Source organism: Malaclemys terrapin, chromosome 23 (assembly GCF_027887155.1).
Source record: "Malaclemys terrapin pileata isolate rMalTer1 chromosome 23, rMalTer1.hap1, whole genome shotgun sequence".
NCBI lineage: Eukaryota > Metazoa > Chordata > Testudines > Emydidae > Malaclemys > Malaclemys terrapin.
Window position 1 is genome coordinate 19,204,814 of NC_071527.1, and position 20,445 is coordinate 19,225,258.

At 67.9% G+C, this 20,445-nt stretch overlaps 2 protein-coding genes across 3 annotated transcripts; one reads left to right on the top strand and one right to left on the bottom strand.

Moving 5' to 3' along the window:
* Nucleotides 1–7,549: 7,549 nt before the first annotated feature.
* On the top strand, nucleotides 7,550–15,067 carry ANGPTL6 (angiopoietin like 6). The gene is made up of 7 exons (XM_054012969.1): nucleotides 7,550–7,752; nucleotides 8,400–8,483; nucleotides 10,985–11,601; nucleotides 11,735–11,870; nucleotides 13,082–13,275; nucleotides 13,779–14,055; nucleotides 14,335–15,067. The coding sequence occupies exons 3-7, from the start codon at nucleotides 10,996–10,998 to the stop codon at nucleotides 14,538–14,540; spliced, it is 1,419 nt and encodes a 472-aa protein (XP_053868944.1). The 5' UTR covers nucleotides 7,550–7,752; nucleotides 8,400–8,483; nucleotides 10,985–10,995; the 3' UTR covers nucleotides 14,541–15,067.
* A 99-nt stretch (nucleotides 15,068–15,166) lies between these two features.
* SHFL (shiftless antiviral inhibitor of ribosomal frameshifting) lies at nucleotides 15,167–20,161 on the bottom strand. Of its 2 annotated transcripts, none has more exons than XM_054012970.1 (9): nucleotides 20,016–20,161; nucleotides 18,482–18,623; nucleotides 18,083–18,132; nucleotides 17,752–17,796; nucleotides 17,460–17,498; nucleotides 16,766–16,921; nucleotides 16,580–16,683; nucleotides 16,295–16,443; nucleotides 15,167–16,054 (listed from the first exon to the last, which is right to left on the bottom strand). In XM_054012970.1, exons 1-9 carry the CDS (start codon nucleotides 20,040–20,042, stop codon nucleotides 15,849–15,851), a joined length of 918 nt encoding a protein of 305 aa, XP_053868945.1. In that variant the 5' UTR covers nucleotides 20,043–20,161; the 3' UTR covers nucleotides 15,167–15,848. The 2 variants fall into 2 exon arrangements, with proteins under 2 accessions (XP_053868945.1, XP_053868946.1); XM_054012971.1 differs by lacking the exon at nucleotides 20,016–20,161 and adding an exon at nucleotides 19,115–19,239.
* Nucleotides 20,162–20,445: the final 284 nt, after the last annotated feature.

Genomic DNA, 20,445 nt, shown 5'->3' on the forward strand with positions numbered 1-20,445 from the left:
CAACTGGTGGCAGCGGTGGGATCTACTGTACCCCGTGGACGGCGCTTCCTGCAGTAAGTGACTGGGGAGCAGTAAAACGAAGGGGGATTGACGGGGACCAGGCGCGCTGAAGAGTGAGAGAGAGACGGTTATTACCCCTGGGAGTGTGTGACCAGCGAGAAGGACTTTTGCAGTAACAGGGTCCCCCGAGGGGATCGCAGAGAGTGGGCCCAGGGGCGGAGGAGTCTGCAGCTCAACCCTGGCAGAGAGGTGGTGACCTCGAGAAGGGCTGGCACACTAGGGGGCCCCCTGGGAACTGTGGGGAGCTGTGAGCACACAGGCCGGTGAGTGGCCAGCAGGAAGATGTATGCCAAGCGGCTTAAGAGCGACCTGGTGGAGCTGTGCAAGCAGAGGCGGCTGCGCATTGGGAGGCTCACCAAAGAACAGCTCATTGCCCAGCTGGAGGCAGAAGATCGCGCGAATGAACTGATCCCTGTGTCTCAGGGAAGCAGCCTGGCCAATGCAGCGCAGGCACCAGTGTCTGTCCCAGCTGGGAGTGGTCAGCCGGCTGCTGAGGGCGTCCCGAGACCCCTCCTTCCTATGCCTAGGGGAAGGGTGGGGAGGAGCCCAGCAAATACCGAAGGCGCCGTGGCCCCCCCGGCCAGCAGGGGGTCCCCCCGGCGAAGCTCGCCGGCCAGCAGAGGATCCTCCCGGCGACGTTCGGCATCCGGGGAGCGGAATTGGCTGGAATGGGAGAAAGAGCTAAAACTGAGAGAGCTGGAGGATCGTGAACAACAGAGACAGCATGAACGGGAGGAGAAAGAGAGACAGCATCAGCGTGAAGAGAGAGAGCGTCAGCAGGAACGGGAGGAGAATGAGAGACAGAGACAGGAGAATGAGAGACAGCGTCAGCATGACCTGGAACTGGCGAGATTGAAGGGCAGCGAACCCCCGGCTGCAGTGAGTGAGGGGGGACCCAGGACTGCACGGAGCTTTGATAAGTGCATCATGGCCCCATACAAGGAGGGGGAGGACATGGATGACTTCCTGGAGGCCTTTGAGACGGCCTGCGAGCTGCACCGGGTGGATCCCGCGGACAGACTCCGGGTCCTTACCCCCTTACTGGACTCCAAATCCGTGGCATTGTACCGCCAACTGGGAGAGGCAGAGAAAGGGGACTACGAACTATTCAAAAAGGCCCTGCTACGAGAGTTTGGGCTGACTCCTGAGATGTACCGGGAAAGGTTCCGGAGTCAAGATAAAACCCCTGAGATCTCATATCTGCAACTAGCCGCCCGCATGGAAAGATACGCCAGCAAGTGGGCTGGTGGGGCCCAGACGAAGGAGGACCTGATTAAACTGCTGGTACTGGAGCAACTGTATGAGCGGTGCCCATCCGACCTGAGGCTGTGGTTGGTGGACAGAAAGCCAGAGAACCCGCGACACGCCGGGCAGCTGGCTGATGAGTTTGTAAAGAGCCGGTCAGGGGGTGGCAGGGAGGAGTCCCAAAGGAGCAATCCCACCACAACGCAGAGAGAGAGTCACCATGGGACCTTCCCGTGGGAAAATACAGAAAAACCCCATCAGAGGGGAACATCCGGCATCAGGACCATCCGACCCACTCAAGGGGACCCATGGGACATGGGCTGCTACCACTGTGGCCAAAAGGGCCACATACGGGCCCAGTGCCCCAGGCTCAGGGACAGACTGAGCAGGCCGAACCCACAGAGGGTTGACTGGGTAGAGACCCAGCCCGGCGAGAGGCAGCATTCCCAGGGAAGGGGGGCTGGCAGAGTACCACCTGCTAAGGAGGGAGGAGAGCCCCAGGCCAGCTTCTCTGGGGGGCCAGATGCTCCGGATTCAAAGTTCTCCGTTTACAGGGTTGGCGCGGGGCTGTCCCTGCGGAGCGAGTGCCTTGTTCCCCTGGAGGTGGATGGGAAGGAAGTTTATGGTTACTGGGACACGGGCGCAGAGGTGACACTGGCCCGGCCCGAGGTGGTGGCCCCAGATCGGGTGGTGCCCAACACCTTCCTGACCCTGACCGGGGTGGGCGGGACCCCATTCAAGGTTCCCGTAGCGAGGGTACACCTGAAATGGGGGGCCAAGGAGGGCCCCAAGGACGTGGGAGTGCACCACCATTTGCCCACTGAGGTGTTGATGGGGGGGGGACCTAGAGGACTGGCCCAGCAGCCCCCAGACCGCCTTAGTTGTGACCCGCGGTCAGAGCCGGCGAGGGGCACTGCGCCCTGGCCTTGGGGGGGGTGCCTTGCCTGAGGCGCGGGACTCTAACCTGGTGGGGAGGGAACGCCCAGGGACGCGGCTCAGGGAGGCTGCAGCTTCGGACCCAGCGGGCGAGAAAGAGCAGGTGGCCATCCCCGTCCCAGCTGCTGAGTTCCAGGCCGAGTTGCAGAGAGATCCCTCCTTGCGGAAGATAAGGGACCTGGCCGACCTCAATGCGGTACAGACCATGGGACGAGGTGGCCGGAAAAGGTTCCTGTGGGAGAAGGGGTTCCTGTACCGAGAATGGGCTCCCCCAGGGAAAATGGAGTCAGGGGGGATCAGGAGGCAGCTGGTGGTACCCCAGAAGTATCGCCGCCAGCTGCTGTGCCGGGCCCATGACATTCCCCTCTCAGGGCACCAGGGAACCTGGCGTACCCAGCAGAGGCTGCTACGGAGCTTTTACTGGCCTGGGGTCTTTGTTACTGTCCGACAGTACTGCGGATCCTGTGACCCCTGTCAGAGGGGGAGGAAGGCCTGGGACAAGGGGAAAACAGCTTTAGGACCCTTGCCCAGCATAGAGGAGCCTTTTCGGAGGGTGGCCAAGGTAAAAAGGGCGGCTCTAAACCAAGAGAGCCCAAAGCACAGACCTCCAGACTGGAGCGCTGGGAGAAGACCACAGCCCAGTTGGAGCCCCAGAGGTATGGGGGTGGGAAAAGGGCGCAGGCCGCATAAACCTTCCCACATGCGAACTGCGAGTGCCATCAAGCAACCCCAACCTAAGGGGGAGCGTGAAACTGGAGGGGCCTGGTGTAATTCTCACCAAGGAACTGGAGGGATGCGGGGGCATCCATGGGAACGGGGGTAGGTTCGAACTTCCCCGGGTCACTGGCTAAAGTGACCCTGCTCAGTTCGGTCTCGAAGGGGGGAGAGATGTGACGAACTGGGCCTGTTCTCACGGTGGTCTGTGAATGCTGACAGGGGAGTGTGCTGGGATAGTCTGCATTGCAAGATGGGATCTGCCCGAGGGCGCCCGAGGGCGCATACCTGAGTGTGTAACATGAGAACCCAGGAAGGGGTTGAAGGTGAGGTGACTCCTTAGCCCGGGAAACTGAACAAAGGCTGTGGGAGGGGTCGCAAAAGGAGAGTGCTGGAAGCAGGCTAGAAGGAGGCTGGAGAGATGGCTGGGAGGCAGAGATGGCTCTGACCCCCCAAAGGGGGGTGGGCTGGCATGCCCTGGGACCCCAAGCTGGACCTAACTGAGGGGGGCCCTGTTGTCTGTGCCTGCAAGACCTGTCTTGGACTGTATTCCTGTCATCCAAATAAACCTTCTGCTTTACTGGCTGGCTGAGAGTCATGGTGAATCGCAGGAAGCCGGGGGTGCAGGGCCCTGAGTCCCCCAATACTCCGCGACACAGACATACTCTGCACCCCACACACATAACCCCCAGGTATCCCGTGTGTCACAGAGTGTGGGGGAGTCAGGGCCCTGCATCCCTCTTCCTGGGATTCAGCGTGACTCTCAGCCAGCCGGTAAAACGGGAGGTTTATTGGACAGTAGGAACGCAGGCTAAAACAGAGCGTGTAGGTACAACCAGAACCCCTCAATCAAGTCCTTTTGGGGGGTTCAGGGAGCTTAGACCCCAGCTTGGGGTTCCCTGCGTTGCACCACCCAGCACCAAAATGACACTAAAAACCCCTGCAGCAGCTCTCTCCCCCCCCTCCCTTCTCCTTTGTCCAGTCTCCCGGGCAGGTGTCACCTCTCCCACCCCCCCTCCTGGCTCAGGTTACAGCTCAGGTAACTTCCTGCAAGGGAAGTCCCCCATCCCCAATGTAGCCCCCCTGCAACATTCCCAGGTCAAATCCACCCGCTCCCTGTTGCATCACACCGTGTATCCCCACCTGCCCACTGACTATCCCCCAAGTGCCCTTCCGCAGTCTCCATTCGCTGGGGACCACCATGTGCCTAGGGGCTGCAGGGACCTGGGGGCTGCCTCTGGGAGGTGCTACCGGGACCCCACAGTCCAAACCACCTCTTGCACCCCAACCCCCTGCCCCAGCCTAGAGTCCCCTCATGCACTCAAACTCCCTCCCGGAGCCTGCACCCCCCTCCAATACCCCAGCCCCTCCTGCACCCCAAACTTCTCATCCCTGGACCCACCCCAAAGCACACCCCCCACTCAGAGCCCATACTCCCTCCCACACTCCGAGCCCCTCGGGCCCAGCCTGGAGCCCCCTCCTGCACCCCAAATCCCTCATCCCCAACCCCACCCCAGAGCCCACAGCCCCAGCCGGAGCCCTGACCCCCGCATCCAACCCCCCTGCCCCAGCCCGGTGAAACTTAGGGTGCGGGATGGAGCAAGCGGGTATGGAGCCTTAGAGAGCGGGTGGGGGTGGGGCCTTAGATAATGGGTGGGGCAGGCTGGGGCAGGGCTTTAGAGAATGGGCGGGGTGGAGGTGAGGCCTTAGAGAACCGGCAGGGGTGGGCGGGGCCTTAGGGAAATGGGCAGGGCTGGGGGCGGGGCTTTAGAGAACTGGCAGGGGTGGGGCGGGGCCTTAGGGAATGGGCAGGGCTGGGGGCGGGGCCTTAGAGAATGGGTGGGCTGGAGGCGGGGCCTTAGAGAAGGGGCAGGGGTGGGGGTAGGGTCCTTAGGGAACAGGCGGGGTGGGGGCAGGGCAGGGGTGTTCGGTTTTGTGCGATTACGAAGTTGGCCACCCTAATGTCCGGCCAGATGTACTGACCAGGCACCGAAAGGCCGGTCACTGCAGGGCGAGGGGAGGCGCGGACAATCCAGCCAGTGAGGGGAAAAGGGGGAGAAGAGCGAGCGAGGGGGGCGGGGCCTTGGGGGAAGGGGCAGGGCCTCGGTGGGAACCCTAATGTGCCCCACTCCCAGGCTGGAGGGGAACAAAGGCACCGAGAGGGGGCTGATTTCCTGGGCCAGGGATAGAACCCACATGTCCGGAGTTCTAAGCCAAGGCCAGGCCCTGGCCGTCTCCTCTTCGGGCCCGGCGTTGCCAGGGATCCCCAGCGCACGGGTCCCCTCGCCGTGGGGAGCCTGCCTGGCTGTCAGCGTCGCTGTCGGAGGCCCCCGTCCCAGGCGCTCTGCTCTCCCCTGCACAGATCCCAGCCCCCCCCGGCTGGCCTCGCGCTCTGCTGGGCCAGCTCCTGGCTCTCCGGCGTGTGTCTTGGCCGGGCTACAAAGGCCAGGAAATTAAAAGCAGATTGTGTCCTTCCCTGCTTTGGAATGAGGTGGTTGGGGCCCTGGACTCAGCTCCGCGCTCTCCCCACCCCGAGCTCTGGCACAGCACCGTGGGGGGCTTCCCCTTCCCCAGGCCCCGCTGCCGGGAAAGCCCCCGTTCCCCTCATTCCCAGGAGCTCGGTGCTGCTGGCAAGGCCCTTAACCCTTTGCTGAATGGGTGGGCTCCACTCCCAGCCAGACCGCCCAGGGCGGAGGGGTCACGTCCCACGCTCCAGCCGCCTGCCCTGAGATGCTGCACAACCTTCATCAGCATCCCAGCCCCCCCCCCCCACCCCTGTCCATCCCAGGGGATTGGCGAATCTCCCCCAGGGCTTAGCCCCACCACACTCGGCTTCCCCTGAGGTCCCCAGGGCTGCTCCAGGCCACGCCCGCACTCAGAGCAGCCCCTGCTGTCGCCCGGCCACGGGTGCTAACCCCCAGCTTGGCCTTGTCTCGCTCAGGAGGCACTGAACACCCCGAGAGCACCAGCCCAGGGGCTCAAACCTGGCAGCCAATCAGGTCCTCTTGGGGAGCGCAGGGAGCTTAGACCCCAGCTTGGGGTTCCCTGCGTTGCACCTCCCAGCCCAAAACTGAAGACGTCCCAAAACCCTCCAGCAGCTCTGTCCCCCCTCCCCTCTGCTCCTCTCCTTTGTTCCTCTCCCGGGCAGGTGTCACTTCTCCCACCCCCCTTCCTGGCTCAGGTTACAGCTCAGGTAACTCAATGTAACTCCCAGGCTCCATTCCCAGGTCAAATCCGCCCTGCTCCGTCACAGCGCGCGCCAGGGATCCTGGCATCCCTGCTTCAGTCAGATCCTGGGTGCCTGTCATGCTTTCTGGGGTACCCAGGGCGGGGAGGCCCCTCACGGCCCCCTGCTGTCAGCGTCTCCTCTCGCTTCCTGGCTTTGGTCCCAGGAGCCCCCATCTTCAGAGACCACCTGGGGATTCCTGTGTTTGCCAATTCCGCCGCCCCCCTCCCCGCCGCAGGCCGGACAATAATGCTGCCTGCCCGGGGCTGCCGCGCTCCCCACGCGGACCCAGTCAGCCCTGAGGCTCACCTCCCCGCAGGCCACAAACGTCCCCAGGGCTGGAATCTGCTGTTTGCCACCGCTCTTAACCGAGTCCCCGCACAAACCTCTCACGATGATGGGGCTCCTGGCTCTCGGGAGAGACGTCACATGCCGCCCTCAGGCCCAGGGGCTCCCCGTAAAACCCGCTGCACCCCCTGTGCCTGTTGCCAGATGGCACCTAGACATCCCGGGGTCACAGAGCCACCCTCCCCCCGGCTTTGTTCAGAGACTCCCTGCAACCCACCCCCACTGGCATGCCAGGGGCTCTGTGTGCCCCCCATGCCCCTGCCCCCATGCCAGGGCCCTGGCAGTGCTGGGGATCTGGGCACCGGAGCAACCCCAGAGACTCCAGGGGAAGCCAGGCAGGGAGATAGCAACAAGCCACGTCCCGGGGTATTGGGCATTATCCCGCTTCCAGAGGCTTCTCTTGCAGACGGCTGCCCACGGGCGTCACTGAGCTGCAGATCCCAGTCGCTGCCACCTGCAATGCAGCCTGGCTCCTCTGCCAGCATCTCCTCTCCCCTTCCCCCACAGGTGACCTCGGGGGCAAAGGGGCATGTGGCACTGGGGGGCACCGGACAAGCCTTGGGGGTTCTCTGCACTGCCCTGCTGGGCTGGCCCTGCGGCAATGGGCGTGGCATCTGCAGAGGGGTGTGTCTGCCTGGAATGCCAGCCCCAAATCTCACCGCTTGGGGTGCATGCGCATTGCACGTTTAATGGGGCAGCGTTGGCAGGGCTGGCGCAGCAGAGCCCAGCGCCGGGTACCAGGTGCCCTTGGGGGGCCCTGATCTCGGTCGGATACCGTAATATAAAGAATACACAGGCTGTGCCTTGCGCTGCCAGGGCCCTGGGGGGTCCCTGCCCACTGGGCTGCTGCAGGCCCCATGCAGGGCTGTGACCAGGAGCCGGAATCTGCTCCCCCAGGTGCTACCCGCAGCTGGCTTGGGCTGGGCGATGCTCGGAGCTGGGAGGGGAGGTGGAGGAGGCGGGGAGCAGTAGCTGGAGCTGCCACTGGCTGCCTGCCTGTCCGGGAGCGGCATTCCTAGGCAGGCCGCTGCAGTGCTCAGCGGGGCCTGCAGCTCTCACTGGCATCTGCACCCGGGCAGGGACCGGCGGCTCATCCGCCCCAGCCACTGGCTGGGCAGAGGTGCCAGGGCGTTGGCATCCCACTGACCTGCCCTGGGACGGCAGCTGGGCGCTCTGGAGCCAGGGGATTGGACCCTTCTCCTGGGGGACAGATGGGGGTCAAGGTGGGTCCCAGGGGGCTGGAGGGGCGGGGAGGGGAACGCGCTGGGTCGGCAGGGGGGTTGCTTTGGAGTCTTTGGGGAGTTGTTCCCAGCTCCTAGCTGTCAGGAGGGGGTTGGGGAGCGACAGCCCGGGGGGGCACGGCAGGGAGGGGGGCGGGTGGGGCGAGCGGGCACGGAGCAGAGGACTCAGCAGGATGTAAATATTTACAGCTGGGCTCGGAGCGCTGCCCCCAGACCTGATTGTGGGGCCGGGGGTCAGGAAAGGCATCCCCATGCCCCGGCTTCTGCTCAGTGTCACGGGCCTTCTGCTAGGAGAGCCCTGCCCATACGGCCGGCCTGGGCGTGGGCTTGGGGAGGGCAGAGGGGCCGGGAGCCAGGACTCCTGGGTTCTAGCCCAGCTCTGGGAGGGGAGTGGGGGGCTGGGAGCCAGGACTCCCGGGTTCTAGCCCAGCTCTGGGAGGGGAGTGGGGAGCTGGGAGCCAGGACTCCTGGGTTCTAGACCAGCTCTGGGAGGGGAGTGGGGGGCTGGGAGCCAGGACTCCTGGGTTCTGTCCCCGGGTTGGAGACAGGAGTTTAGGTGGGTGCTAACTGGGCTCTTCCACGTCTAATGCGTCTGCTCCTAATTGGTCCCTTGCCCGCCATGCGGGTAGGCGATGGCCACCTCCTGCCCGCCCCAGCACTGATCGCACCGGAGCGCCCCCTGCGGCCGAGGGAGACGCGCCGGGAAGGAACTGGTAAGTGGAGCCAGCCAAGCGGTGACCCCAGGGGCCAGGCCTGCCCCTCTGAGAGGGGACCCGCAAACCCAGGGGGGCAGCGGCACATGGCCGCCTCCCCGCCCCCAGGGACATGCAGCAAGCAGGGGGCTTGTGGGGAGGCCATGGGACTGGGCCCCAGGAGCTCTGCCACTGAGTCCCTGTGTGCCTGGGGGAGGTTCCTGCATCTCTCTCTGGGGCTGACACTCAGATGGGCAGCGCCTCGGGGCTCCACACAGCGCCCGCCACGGAGCACCCCGCTCTCCTCTGGGGGTTCCCGAGCCTCTGGGCAGGGAGTGGCGCTCCCCCCTCCCCAGTGACAGGCACTATGGTGCCCCCGCTCTGCTGTCTGGCCATGCCCAGGGCAGGCATTACCCTGCTGGAGGTGCGGAGACTCGTAGCCGGGTCCCTCCTGTGGACGCCAGCTTGGTGCTGTCCAGCTGCCTGTGGGGCAAGAGGGCAGCCTGGCCAATGCCGACCCATGGGGGGGGCCTCAGTACGCCCCCCCACCTGAGAACTGCCAGGCTCTCAGCAGGGACCCTGGGGGGCTCTGGGACGGGCGGGTGCTGGCCAGCGTACCTGGTATGGCTGCCAGCCAACGCTGCGTGAGGGGTGGGTGCTGCAGGACTGTCCCCCCGTCAGGTCTGTTTGGCACAACAGGGGCCCGATCTCAGTCAGGTCTGGGCAGTGCCTGGCACTTGGGGTGACTCTGGTCCCCTCCTACCAGCTTCACCCCCCCAGCCTGTGAGCCGTGCGTGCCACTGGGGCATTTCCTCCCTCTGCCACGCTACTGGACTCTGCTCCCCGCTGGCCTGGCTGCTGGAGGCAGCCTGCCTCGCTCAGACCAGCACCGGGGAATGGGGTGCCATGCTGGGGAGCCCTGAGCCGCCCTGCTCTGGTGAGGGGCCAGCTAAGGGGGCTCTGGTGGGGTCGGGCGGGGGGCAGGAGCTGGTGCTTTGCGTTGCCGAGGGCCAGATTCCGAGCCCCTGGCATGTGGACCGGCCCCAGGCACTGTCCGCGGCTCTGGGGGGCTGGCACGCGCGGTCGGTGCTATAAACAGCCCTGGGAAAAGCCGTCGCTGGCAGCTGGAATTGTCGCCTGATGTGCTGGGGGTTTGGCGCCAGGGCCGTTCCCCTCCTTCCCGGCACTGGCTCTGCGTGTGTGGGCAGGGGGGGGGGGCGAACGGCCCAGCTCCTGCTGCGTCTGCATGCCAGGGAGCGGGTGGAGAAGGGTTTCTGTGCTGGGGGAAGGGGGGGGGTGGGCATCAGGACTCCTGGGTTCTCTCCCTGACTCTGCTAGAGGAGTGGGGGCTAGTGATTAGAGCCAGGGGCTGGGAGCCAGGACTCCTGGGTTCTCTCCCTGGCTCTGGGAAGGGAGTGGGGGCTAGTGTTTAGAGCTGGGGGCTGGGAGCCAGGACTCTATCCCCACCTTCACCCTGGTATGTGCCTCAGTTTCCCCACTGGCAAAGGGGGCTAGCACTGGTGGTCTGTGCAGGGGAGGGGGGAGAGGGCTGAGTTCTCCATGGTGCTTGGAGCTCTTTGCACGGCCATGCCACTGATGGGCAGAGCCCAGCCCTCACTGCTCCCAGGCCCTCTTGTCCCCTTGTCTTCTTCCTCCCTTCCACGGGGTGCTGGGTCTGGGTCAGTGTTTCCCCCCAGGAATCCAGGCGTCCTGCACGTTCCCCCAAGGGGGTGGGGCTCCGCTCCCCTGGGGGCAGCGTGGGAACGGGGTCAGGGGTCAGTGTTGTTTAGAGGCAGGGATAAGCCCAGCACCAGGCCTGAGATGGGACGCGGGGGGGCGGGGCGGGTGGGGAGCTGCTGCCCTGGGGCCGCCAGGGCTGTGAGCCCAGAGAGCTGGTATCCAGGAACACCCCCTCCCCCAGGGAACTAACAGAGCCTGGGGGGTGGGAGCAGGCTTCCTGGACCCACTGAGCGGGGCCGGGGGTGGCAGCAGTCGTCTCCAACAGAGATTGCTTCACAAGGAAGCGTTGGGGGCAAGAGCAGGGGGCTGGGAGCCAGGACTCCTGGGTTCTCTCCCTGGTTCTGGGGGGTAAGTGGGGGGCTGGGAACCAGGACTCCTGGGTTCTCTTCCCAGCTCTGGGAGCTGAGTGGGGGCTGGTGGGTTAGAGCAGGGGGGCTGGGAGCCAGGACTCCTGGGTTCTCTCCCTGGTTCTGGGGGGGGAGTGGGGTCTGGTGGGTTAGAGCAGGGGGGCTGGGAGCCAGGACACCTGGGTTCTATCCCCTCCTGCCCCCATAAAGGGGGTTCAGTGAAGGTAGGAAATGTGCCTGGAACCCTGTTCTATTAATTCTAGACCAGTTGCACCCAGAGGCGCTGCCTAGCCACGCAGACAGCCCCTGGGTGGGTGGGGAAACTGAGTCACGCAGCGGGGAAAGGACTTGCCCAAGGTCAGCCAGCAGGGCAGTGGCAGAGGTGGGACCCGCTCCGAGCCCGGTGCCCCCCTCTCAGCTCTGTTCTCCCCCCAGAGCCTGGCGCCATGGCCCCCTGGCCTGTGGCCCTGCTCCTGCTCAGCCTGGTGGGGCTGGCGCATTCGGAGAGTCGTGCGGAGGAGCCGGGGCGGAGCCGGGGGGGGCGGGCGGCCGAACCCCCCCCCGGGGCCAAGTGCACCTACACGTTCATCCTGCCGCAGCAGAAGTTCACGGGGGCCGTGTGCTGGAGCAGCGTGCGAGCCGCCCCCGAGCCGCCGGTGCCCAACGGCAGCGAGACGCGGGCGCTGCAGGAGGTGCTGGGCCGGCAGCAGGCCGAGCTGCAGCGGTTGCGGGGGCTGGTGGAGGTGGACGGCGCCCTGGTGAGCGAGGTGAAGGCCCTGCGCAAGGAGAGCCGCGCCATGAACGCCCGCGTGGGCCAGCTCTACGCCCAGCTGCTGCACGAGATCCTGCAGCGGCGCCAGCGGCCCGGGCTGCTGGCCCAGCTCGAGGGACGCGTGGCCAACGCCTCGGACCAGGCGCTGCGGCTGGCCACCGGCTACCGCCAGCTGGAGCTGCGCTACCAGGCGCTGGCCGCCCTCGTCAACAACCAGAGTGCCCTCATCGCGCGGCTGGAGCGGTGGTGCCAGGGGGGTGCCGGGCCGCCCCCCCCACAGGTAACGCCAGGGCGGGGGGACAGTGCTGGGGGGGACGGGGCAGGGAGCGGGGGGGGGGGTCGAGCGGGGGGTGCCCCACGCGGTGCAGCTGTGGGGCCGCCCGGGCTCAGGGCCCCGTCTCGTCTCCCCACAGCCCCCCCTGGTGCCGGTCGTGCCCCCCCGCCTGTCTGGCATCGCCAACGAGAGCCGGGCGTATTTCGATGCCGCCGCCCAGCTGCAGATGGACCAGACGGAGCCAGCGCCCCCCACGCTGCCCCCCAGGGCCCCGGGTGAGTCGGGCGGCCAGAGCCGGGGGAGGGGGGCCCACATTGCAGCCCCCCTGCTCCCGGGGCTGTTCCCTGCTGAGGCCTCGGTGCTGGCTGCAGAGCGACTGCGGCCCGAGCCAGGCCAGGGAGGGAGGGGAGGAGAAGGGGGGCCTGGCCCAAGGCCTCCCCCTCCACGCCTGGGACGTGCCACCGCCCCCCACTGGCTTTGGCTGAACATCCATGGGGGGGGCGAGTGTGGGGCCAGGTTTCACCACAGGCTTTACAGGCTGACAGGGCCATAAAACAAAGTTCACCCCCCCAACTCACCACCTCGCCCCCCCTCATGGGGCCTGGCCTGCCCCCCCCCCCGACCCAGGGCGTCTCCCCCCCACCTGTCCTCCCCCAACTCACCACCTCGCCCCCCCGCATGGGCTGGCCTACCCCCCGACCCAGGGCCTCTCCCCCCCAACTCACCACCTTGCCCCCCCCCCCGCATGGGGCCTGGTCTGCCCCCCCCGACCCAGGGCCTCTCCCCCCCAACTCACCACCTCGCCCCCCCTCATGGGGCCTGGCCTGGCCCCCCTGACCCAGGGCGTCTCCCCCCACTTCTCCCCCTCCCCAACTCACCACCTCGGCCCCCCTCATGGGACCTGGCCTGCCCCCCCGACCCAGGGCATCTCCCCCCACCTCTCCCCCTCCCCAACTCCCCCCCCCCCCGCATGGGGCCTGGCCTCCCCCCGCCCCCCGACCCAGGGTGTCTCCCCTCCTTCCTGGGGCCTCTCCCCACCACCTCTCCCCCTCCCCAATGCACCACTTTGCCCCCCTCAGCCTCCTGCCAGAGGTCCCCCCCGCCATCCACAGACTCATAGAATATCAGGGTTAGCAGGGACCTCGGGAGGTATCTAGTCCAACCCCCTGCTCAAAGCAGGACCAATCCCAACTAAATCATCCCAGCCAGGGCTTTGTCAAGCCGGACCTTCCTCCAGCCCTACCTAGGCCCGCCCCCCCCCCCACAGATGGGTTAGGAGGTTCCCGACAGGAGGGGGGGAAACCTCCCATTCCACTCGCTTCTCCCCCCATCCCAGCCCCAGGGCTGGTGGTGGCCAGCAGCAAAGGGGGCAGGAAAGGGGAAGCCCAGAGGGGGCTGTGCTGCCCCTGCCCTGGGGGTGTATTGGGGCAGGGGCAGCGCTTGGCCTCTGGGGCCCCATCCCTCTGATGCGGCTCCGCTGGCACAGGGCCCTGGCGTGACTGCCTGGAGGCGCGGCGCAGCGGGCACGAGGCCAGCGGGGTGTATGAGGTGCAGCCGGCGGGCGCGGGCCAGTCCCTGCAGGTCTGGTGCGAGCAGGAGCTCGAGGGTGGGGGCTGGACTGTGATCCAACGGCGCCAGGATGGCTCCGTCAGCTTCTTCACCACCTGGCACGACTACAAGGTATGGGGGAGCTGGCTGGGGGGGTCCCTGGGGGGCACAAAGTATGGGGGGGCTGGTTGGGGAGCACAAGGCATGGGGGGCCGCCCTGGGTCCATCCCCAGGGGTGGGGCGGGGGCTACAAGGCAATGGGGGCAGAGGGGGCACCAGGTCCCGCCTAGGCCAAGGGGGGGCAGTGGGGTGGTTTAGAACCGGGGGGGGGTCAGACCCCACGAAGGGGGTGATGCAGCGATGGGCCTGGTGGCGAGGGGGGCGGGTGGTGCCTGGGCTCCGTACGGCCCCCATGGGATCCCACAGCAGGGGGGCCAGGGGCTGAACTGGCCACGGAGCCCGGGGGGTGGAGGAAGGGAACGTGAGGGATGGGGAGAGGGAGGGTCCCCCTCCACCCCTCTTCCTGGGGCCAGTGACTGTCCCCCTTCCCTAGGACCCCCTGGCCATTACCCTCCCCCCACGCATCTCCCAGGGCCCCCTGGCCTGTCTCTTCCCTCACTCCCACTCCCCCCCAGCACGGCTTCGGGACGCTGGACGGCGAGCACTGGCTGGGCCTGGAGAGCACCCGCCGGGTGACAGGGCAGGGCCCGGGGCCCTACGCGCTGCGGGTGCTGCTGGAGGACTGGACGGGGCACCAGGCATACGCCCACTACGACCACTTCGCCCTGGAGCCCGAGAGCGACTCCTACCGGCTGCGGCTGGGCCGGTACCGCGGCAGCGCCGGGGACTCGCTGGCCTGGCATGACGGCCGCCCCTTCAGCACGCTGGACCAGGACCATGACGCGTACAGCGGTGAGGGGTCTGCGGAGGGCACAGCACCCAGCGTCCTGGGAGGGCACCGGGGGGGGCACAGCACCCAGTGAGGGCACCAGGGACCACAACACCTACCTGGGGGCAGGTTCTGCCCCTTTCCCTCTTACCCACAACTGCTCCAAAGGGGGCTGAATGGGGGGCTGCATGTCCTGGGGGGTGGGGCTGGCTGAGTCCCAGGCCTAGGGGCCATGGGGGTTGGCGGTGCACCCCTCCCCCGTGGGAACGTCCCGGCCCCTGACAACGTCTCCCCTCCCGCAGGGAGCTGCGCCCACTACCACAAGGGCGGCTGGTGGTACAACGCCTGCGCCCACTGCAACCTCAACGGGGTGTGGTACAAGGGCGGGCACTACCGCAGCCGCTACCAGGACGGCGTCTACTGGGCCGAGTTCCGCGGCGGCGCCTACTCCCTGCGCAAGGTGGTGATGATGGTCCGGCCCGCGCTGCCCGCCCCCGATGCTGCCTGATACCTGAACCCCCGGAGCCAGCTGTCCCCAACGCCGCCTGACGCCTGAACCCCCGGAGCCTCCCGCCCCCGATGCTGCCTGATACCTGAACCCCCGGAGCCTCCCGCCCCCGCTGCTGCCTGATGCCTGAACCTCCAACGCCGCCCGCCCCCAACACCTGAACCTCCGACGACGCCTGAGCCCCGGAGCCACCCGCCCCTGATGCCGCCTGACCTCCCGCAGCTGCCCCCCCCGATGCCTGAGCCCCCAGAACCGCCTGACGCCCGAGCCCCCGGAACCACCCCTCCATGATGCACGAGCCCCTAGGCCACCAGCCCACACCTGCGCCACTGGAGCCATCGTGACGCCCGAGCCCCCAGAGCTGGCAGAGGGAGGGATCTGGCCCAGGTTCCTCCCAGACACCGCGGAGGGCAGGGAATCGACAGGGGGCAGCAGAGCAGCCACTGGGCAGGGCTCCCTGTGCCACCCGGTCCCCGCGCCCAGCCCCGCCAGCCCCACAGCGCCCGGGTCGCCGGCTCAGCCAGGTCCCTGCGCCTGGCCCCGCCAGCCCCACAACGCCCGGGATGCCAGCTCGGCCAGGTCCCCGCATCCGGCCCCGCCAGCCCCACAGCACCCAGGACGCCAGCTGTGCCAAACATTCTTTATTCAGTTTATAAAAAGGCAGCTAAGAAACTGTAACCACGGTGACGGGCGTCTCCCAGAAACCCCCACGCGGGGCGGCAGGGGAGGATGGGCACTTAGGGTTAAAGCTGACTCGTGCCCGGAGCAGACAGACACAGGACAGACAGGCTGGCACAGCCGAGCCTGCTGCGGAAAGGGACGAGGGCAGCGTCTTTGGCAGGGCCACAGGGAGACTTGTCCCTTGCGCCCGCCCTGCTTGGTCCCAGGGGCAGCCGGCCTACCCCCGTCCAGCCGCTCGGCTTTGGTCAATGCTGCACGCCCAGGGCCAGGGCCAGCAGCAGCTCGTTGAAAATACAGAGCTACAAGGGAGCCGGCAATCAGCCGAAATCCAGGCCCTCACTCCCGGGATCGGGGAGGGGACCCCGGGGCACTCCAGACCCTGGTTCTGTAAGAGTTACACAGAGAGGAAAAGATCCAGTGCCAGGCCCTGCGCCCGCGGGCCCCGGCAGCACCAGGCCGGCGTGCAGCTTCCCCCAGGGCTGGGCAGAGACAGGCCCCCGCCCCGCCCCAGAGAGGGCCCCCACCTGCTCCGAGGAGCGGGGTTGGCCTGGCCGGGCGAGAAAAGCCGAGAGAAGGATAAAGTGCAAACAGAGCCCTGGGGCGGAGGGGCCCAGGGCCAGCAGGGCGCTAGTCCTCGGAGCCCTCGCTCTCTTCCGCCAGGTCTTCCAGGAGGAGCTCGTCCAGGTCGCACTGCGCCAGGCTGCCCTGGCTCAGGCAGGTGGCCACGGTGGAGCCGGTGCTCTGGTGCTCCAGGCTGGCAAACAGCACCTTGGGGAGCCTGTTCTTGGCGCGGCTGCGGGGGTGGACGCAGTGGGTGCCGGGCACATGGGGCTCTGCCGGGGGAAGGGAGGAGTGTCACACGGGGCAGCAGCTGGGGCTTGTGAGGCGCTGCTCCCAAGTTACCAAGGGGAAACTGAGGCAGAGACTCGCGTTGGTGGCAAAGCCAGGGATAGAACCCAGGTGTCCGAGCTCCCAGCTCCCCCCTGCTCTGACCTGCTAGACCCCACTGCCCTCCCCAAGCCGGGGATAGAACCCAGGAGTCCTGGCTCCCAGCCCCCCACACAGCCCCTCACCTCGGCGGTTGTAGCAGTCCTCAGCGTAGCAAGAGTGGGGGTTGCGGCTCCGGGCCCCGGCAACCTGGTGCGGTGAGAGGATGCGGTCGGGCAGCACGCGGGTGCTGCAGATGAAGCAGGGAGAGGCCATACCCATCTGCGCTGAGCCCCTGGCAGGAAGAGAACGGGGGGGGGGGGGGGGCGCTGTGAGTCACGCTCTCCCCCAGAGCCGCTGGCTGGAGCCTGCCAGGGCTCCCCCTCCTGCCCCATGGCAGGGGCAGGCCGTGGGGAGACGCCCCCCCTCACCTGAAGCTGCGGTTGCAGGAGGGGCAGTGGAACTCGGCTGTGCCCCACATCTTGTCGTAGGGCACCGGGTCGTAGCGCTTCCCACACAGCCGGCACCGGGACACCTGTGGGGGGCCCCAGAGAGTGAGTGTCCTGGGCCACAGCTTGCCCCGCCCCGCCCCCCACCGCCAGCCCCGGCAGACGCACCTGCTTTCTCTCGGGCACACGGCGCCACCAGGCGCTGTCGCAGGCCTGGCAGGCGAACTGGCGCTCGGCCGAGGGGATGAGGTTGCGTCTGGCGTGGTCGAACATGCGCAGGTTCCGCTCCGTCAGGGGCAGCACCTTCAGCTGCTGGGCTATGGCCTGGGGGGCAGAGGGTGGGGGGCAGCATGGCAACCTGGGGCTCAGGTCACCTGCGTTCTCCTCCCTCCTCTGCTGCTGAGGTGCTGGGCAAACACGTCCCTCCTCAGTGCCTCCTTCCCCTTCCACCCGCCTCCGTTCAGATGGCGACATGCCCAGGGGTGGGCTCGCTCTGGGTCTGGGCAGAGCCTGGCATGACGGGGCCCCAATCTCAGCCGGGATCTGGGCAGTGCCCAGCGCAATGGGGCCCCGATCTCGGCCGGGGTCTGGGCAGCGCCCGGCCCGACAGGGCCCTGATCTTGGCCGGGGTCTGGGCAGTGCCCGGCCCAACAGGGCCCTGATCTCGGCCGGGGTCTGGGCAGTGCCCGGCCCGACAGGGCCCTGATCTCGGCCGGGGTCTGGGCAGCGCCCGCCCGACGGGGCCCCGATCTCAGCCGGGGTCTCTATTCGCCACGGTAGTAGCAGCGAAGGGAAAGATCTACGAGGAGCAGGGAGGCAAAGTCTTGGTCCCTGTGGGTCCCATGGGCCCGGCCCCCCTCACCTCGATGTCCTTGTCGCTCTCACAGTCGAGGCTGGGTTTCTGCGCGGGGGGAAGAGATAAGAAATAAAGTTAAAATGCAAATAACCAGATGTGTGTGAACAGCCACCCCAGCGCCAAGACAGGGGTGCCTCCCCCTCCCCCTCCCCCTGCAGGGCGTCTCCCCTCCAGCAAGGGACACGGACACATATAGACACGCACACGCATGCACACATGTGCTCATGTGTAGACACTGACACAGACACGCACACACGTGTGCACACGGATCAGCACACACACACACACACACACACACCTGTTTCTGTTGCTCCTCTTCTTGCTTCAGTTTCTCCACTACTTTCTAGACGGGAAGTGAGAGGAGCCTGGCATGAGGAGATGGCTCAGGGAGACCCCGGGCTTGACCCACCCCAGCCCCAGCCCAGCGCCCCAGGCCGCACAGACGCCCCCCACTCTCCCCCCGGCCAGCAGCGGGCCCGGTCCAGCCTGGCTGGCCGCCCAGTGAGGCAGGGCCCGAGCTGCGTCTGGTCCTGTCTGCGACTCAGCCCGGGGTCCCCCAAACGCCAACCACAGCCCCCGCTCTCCCCACGTCCCGCCTCCTATGGGGGTGAGAACAGAGAGTGAGCTACCTTCACCACAGGGTCGTGCTCCAGAGTCCGGCGCTCCTCGGGGTCCACGTCTAGGGCAGGACAGACCACGGTTACCCCCTGCCTGTCCTCGCCCGGCCCGGCTCCTCCGCCCCCCGGCTTCTCCGCCCCCCGCCCAGCCCCCGCCTGTCCTCGCCAGGCCCAGCTCCTCTGCCCCCCAGCTCCTCCGCCCCCCGCCCAGCCCCAGCCTATCCTCGCCGGGCCCAGCTCCTCTGCCCCCCGGCTCCTCCGCCCCCCGGCTTCTCCGCCACCCGCCTAGCCCCCGCCTGTCCTCGCTGGGCCCAGCTCCTCTGCCCCCCGGCTTCTCTGCCCCCCGCCCACCCCCTGCCTGTCCTTGCCGGGCCCAGCTCGTCCCCCCCCCCCCCCCCCCGCCGCACTCACCGCCCAGCTGCTCCCGGCACAGCACGATGACCTTGCAGACCATGGCGTGGTTGTTGTGGTAGCGACGCATGAGCAGCACGGCCTCCTCCACGCTCACCCGCCCATAGAACTTCTCCCGCAGCCGCCGCACGCTCTTCTCCAGCTAGGAGAGACGGGCCCCACTTACTGCGGCCAGCCCCGGGCCCTTCCCCGCCTGGGCCTGGCCACCCATCTCCTGGGCCAGGGCTGTTCCCCAGCTCTCACCCCACAGCCTGGCCCCAGTACTGCCAGCCATGCCCCCCGGCCCCCCCAAATTCCCAGGTCCCTGCTCAGATCCCGGCCGTCCAGGTAACACGGCAGAGCCCCACAGCTCAGCCCTGGGGGCGACAGGATGAGACTGGCTGCTCCCCCGTTGTTCCCACCCTCACGCCTGCCCTGCGTGGTTTGTTCTCCCCACCCCCGGGAGGCCTGGCAGTGCCACTCGGTGGCTTGTTTGGGGAGGGTCTCTACCTGGGGGGCGCGCCCCATTGGCTCAGACCCCAGGACTCTGCTCCCCAAGGGGGAACCCATCTGCCGAGTACAAGGTGGGGCGGGGCCCTGAGCTCATTGGCCCGCATCTGCCCCCCGCCCGTCTGGCCAGGGGAGGTGACTGACCTCTAGGGCCCTTCACGGGGCCAGAGCAGATGCCAGCACCGAGCCTTTCTGGGGGTTGTCACCCCCCAGTTCCTCTTTTCCTGCCAGATCCCTCCAGCCGGGCACTGCCTGGCTCATGTCTTCGCCCACCCCGCCGCGGGCTTCCTGCTGCCCCCCCCAGGCTCGCGCCCCCCTGGCCCCCAGGCAGATCCCAAGGGGCCTGCTGGCTCCCCGAGCTGGGTATTGGCCCTGCCCCCTGCACAGGGCCGGCCGCAGGCCACAGGGTGTGGGTGCCCAGAGCCCCGTGACACCCGCCCACATGCCCAGCACCCGTGGGTGGGGATTAGACTCCATTGCTCTGGGCCCTGTGCTGGGGGCCGGCCTCCACCAGCCTGGTGCCATGCCGGGGGGGGAGGCTGCACGCCAGCCGGGGGCCCCTCTAACCCCTGGGGTCCCTGGCGCCCCCACACCCCAGGCAGGATCCTCACCCCGAGGCCTGCAGAAGCCCGGAGGTGTGAGCGGGCGAAGACCCCCGGGGGCCCGGGGAGGGCCGAGCCCCACACGCTCCCGGGGAAGGGGGGAGGCCAAAACCGCAGGTCCCTGCGCCCAGATGCAGCGCTGGCTGCCCGAGGGGCCGCGCTCCCCCCCGGGTCCGGGTCCCCGCAGCGGCTCCAGGCCCGGCAGAGGCTCCGGGGCCCGGGGGCGGCAGTGACACACCGGGGGCGGCAATGGGGGCCCCGGCTCCACTTGCCCCTTGGAGCGGGGGGCGGGGCGGGGGCAGCAAACGCTGCGCTCCATGGATCGACCCCTGGCTCCGCAGCGCGCCCCACAGAGCCCCCCCCGCTGTGTGCCCCAGACCCCCCCCCCGGGGCGCGCCCCCCCCGGCCTCAACCCCCCCGTGCCCCTCACTCGGCGCCGGTACCTCCACCTCCTCCCCCCGCCGCTCCATGGTGCTGCCGGGCGGCTCCGCGGCGCAGCGACCGACCTGGCCGGGGCCTCCTGCGCCCGGACCCGCCCCCGCCCGGAGCCGCTTTCGCTTTCGCCCGACCTGGCCGGGGGTGGGGGCCGCGCGGAGGGGCACCCGGGCTCCCCCCCCCCGGCGCAGGGCGCCCGCCCCCAAAACCCCCGGGGGGCACCCGGGCTCCCCCCCCCCGGCGCAGGGCGCCCCGCCCCCAAAACCCCCGGGGGCACCCGGGCTCCTCCCCCGCAAGTTCAGGGTACCCGGCCCCCCCCAACTCCTAACACGGGGGCTCCACCCCACCCCCCGCACACAACCCCCCTCCCGAGCCACCGGCCCGCATGGGGGCCGCCCTCGATCTGCCCCCCCGGACATGGGACGGATGGTGGGCGCA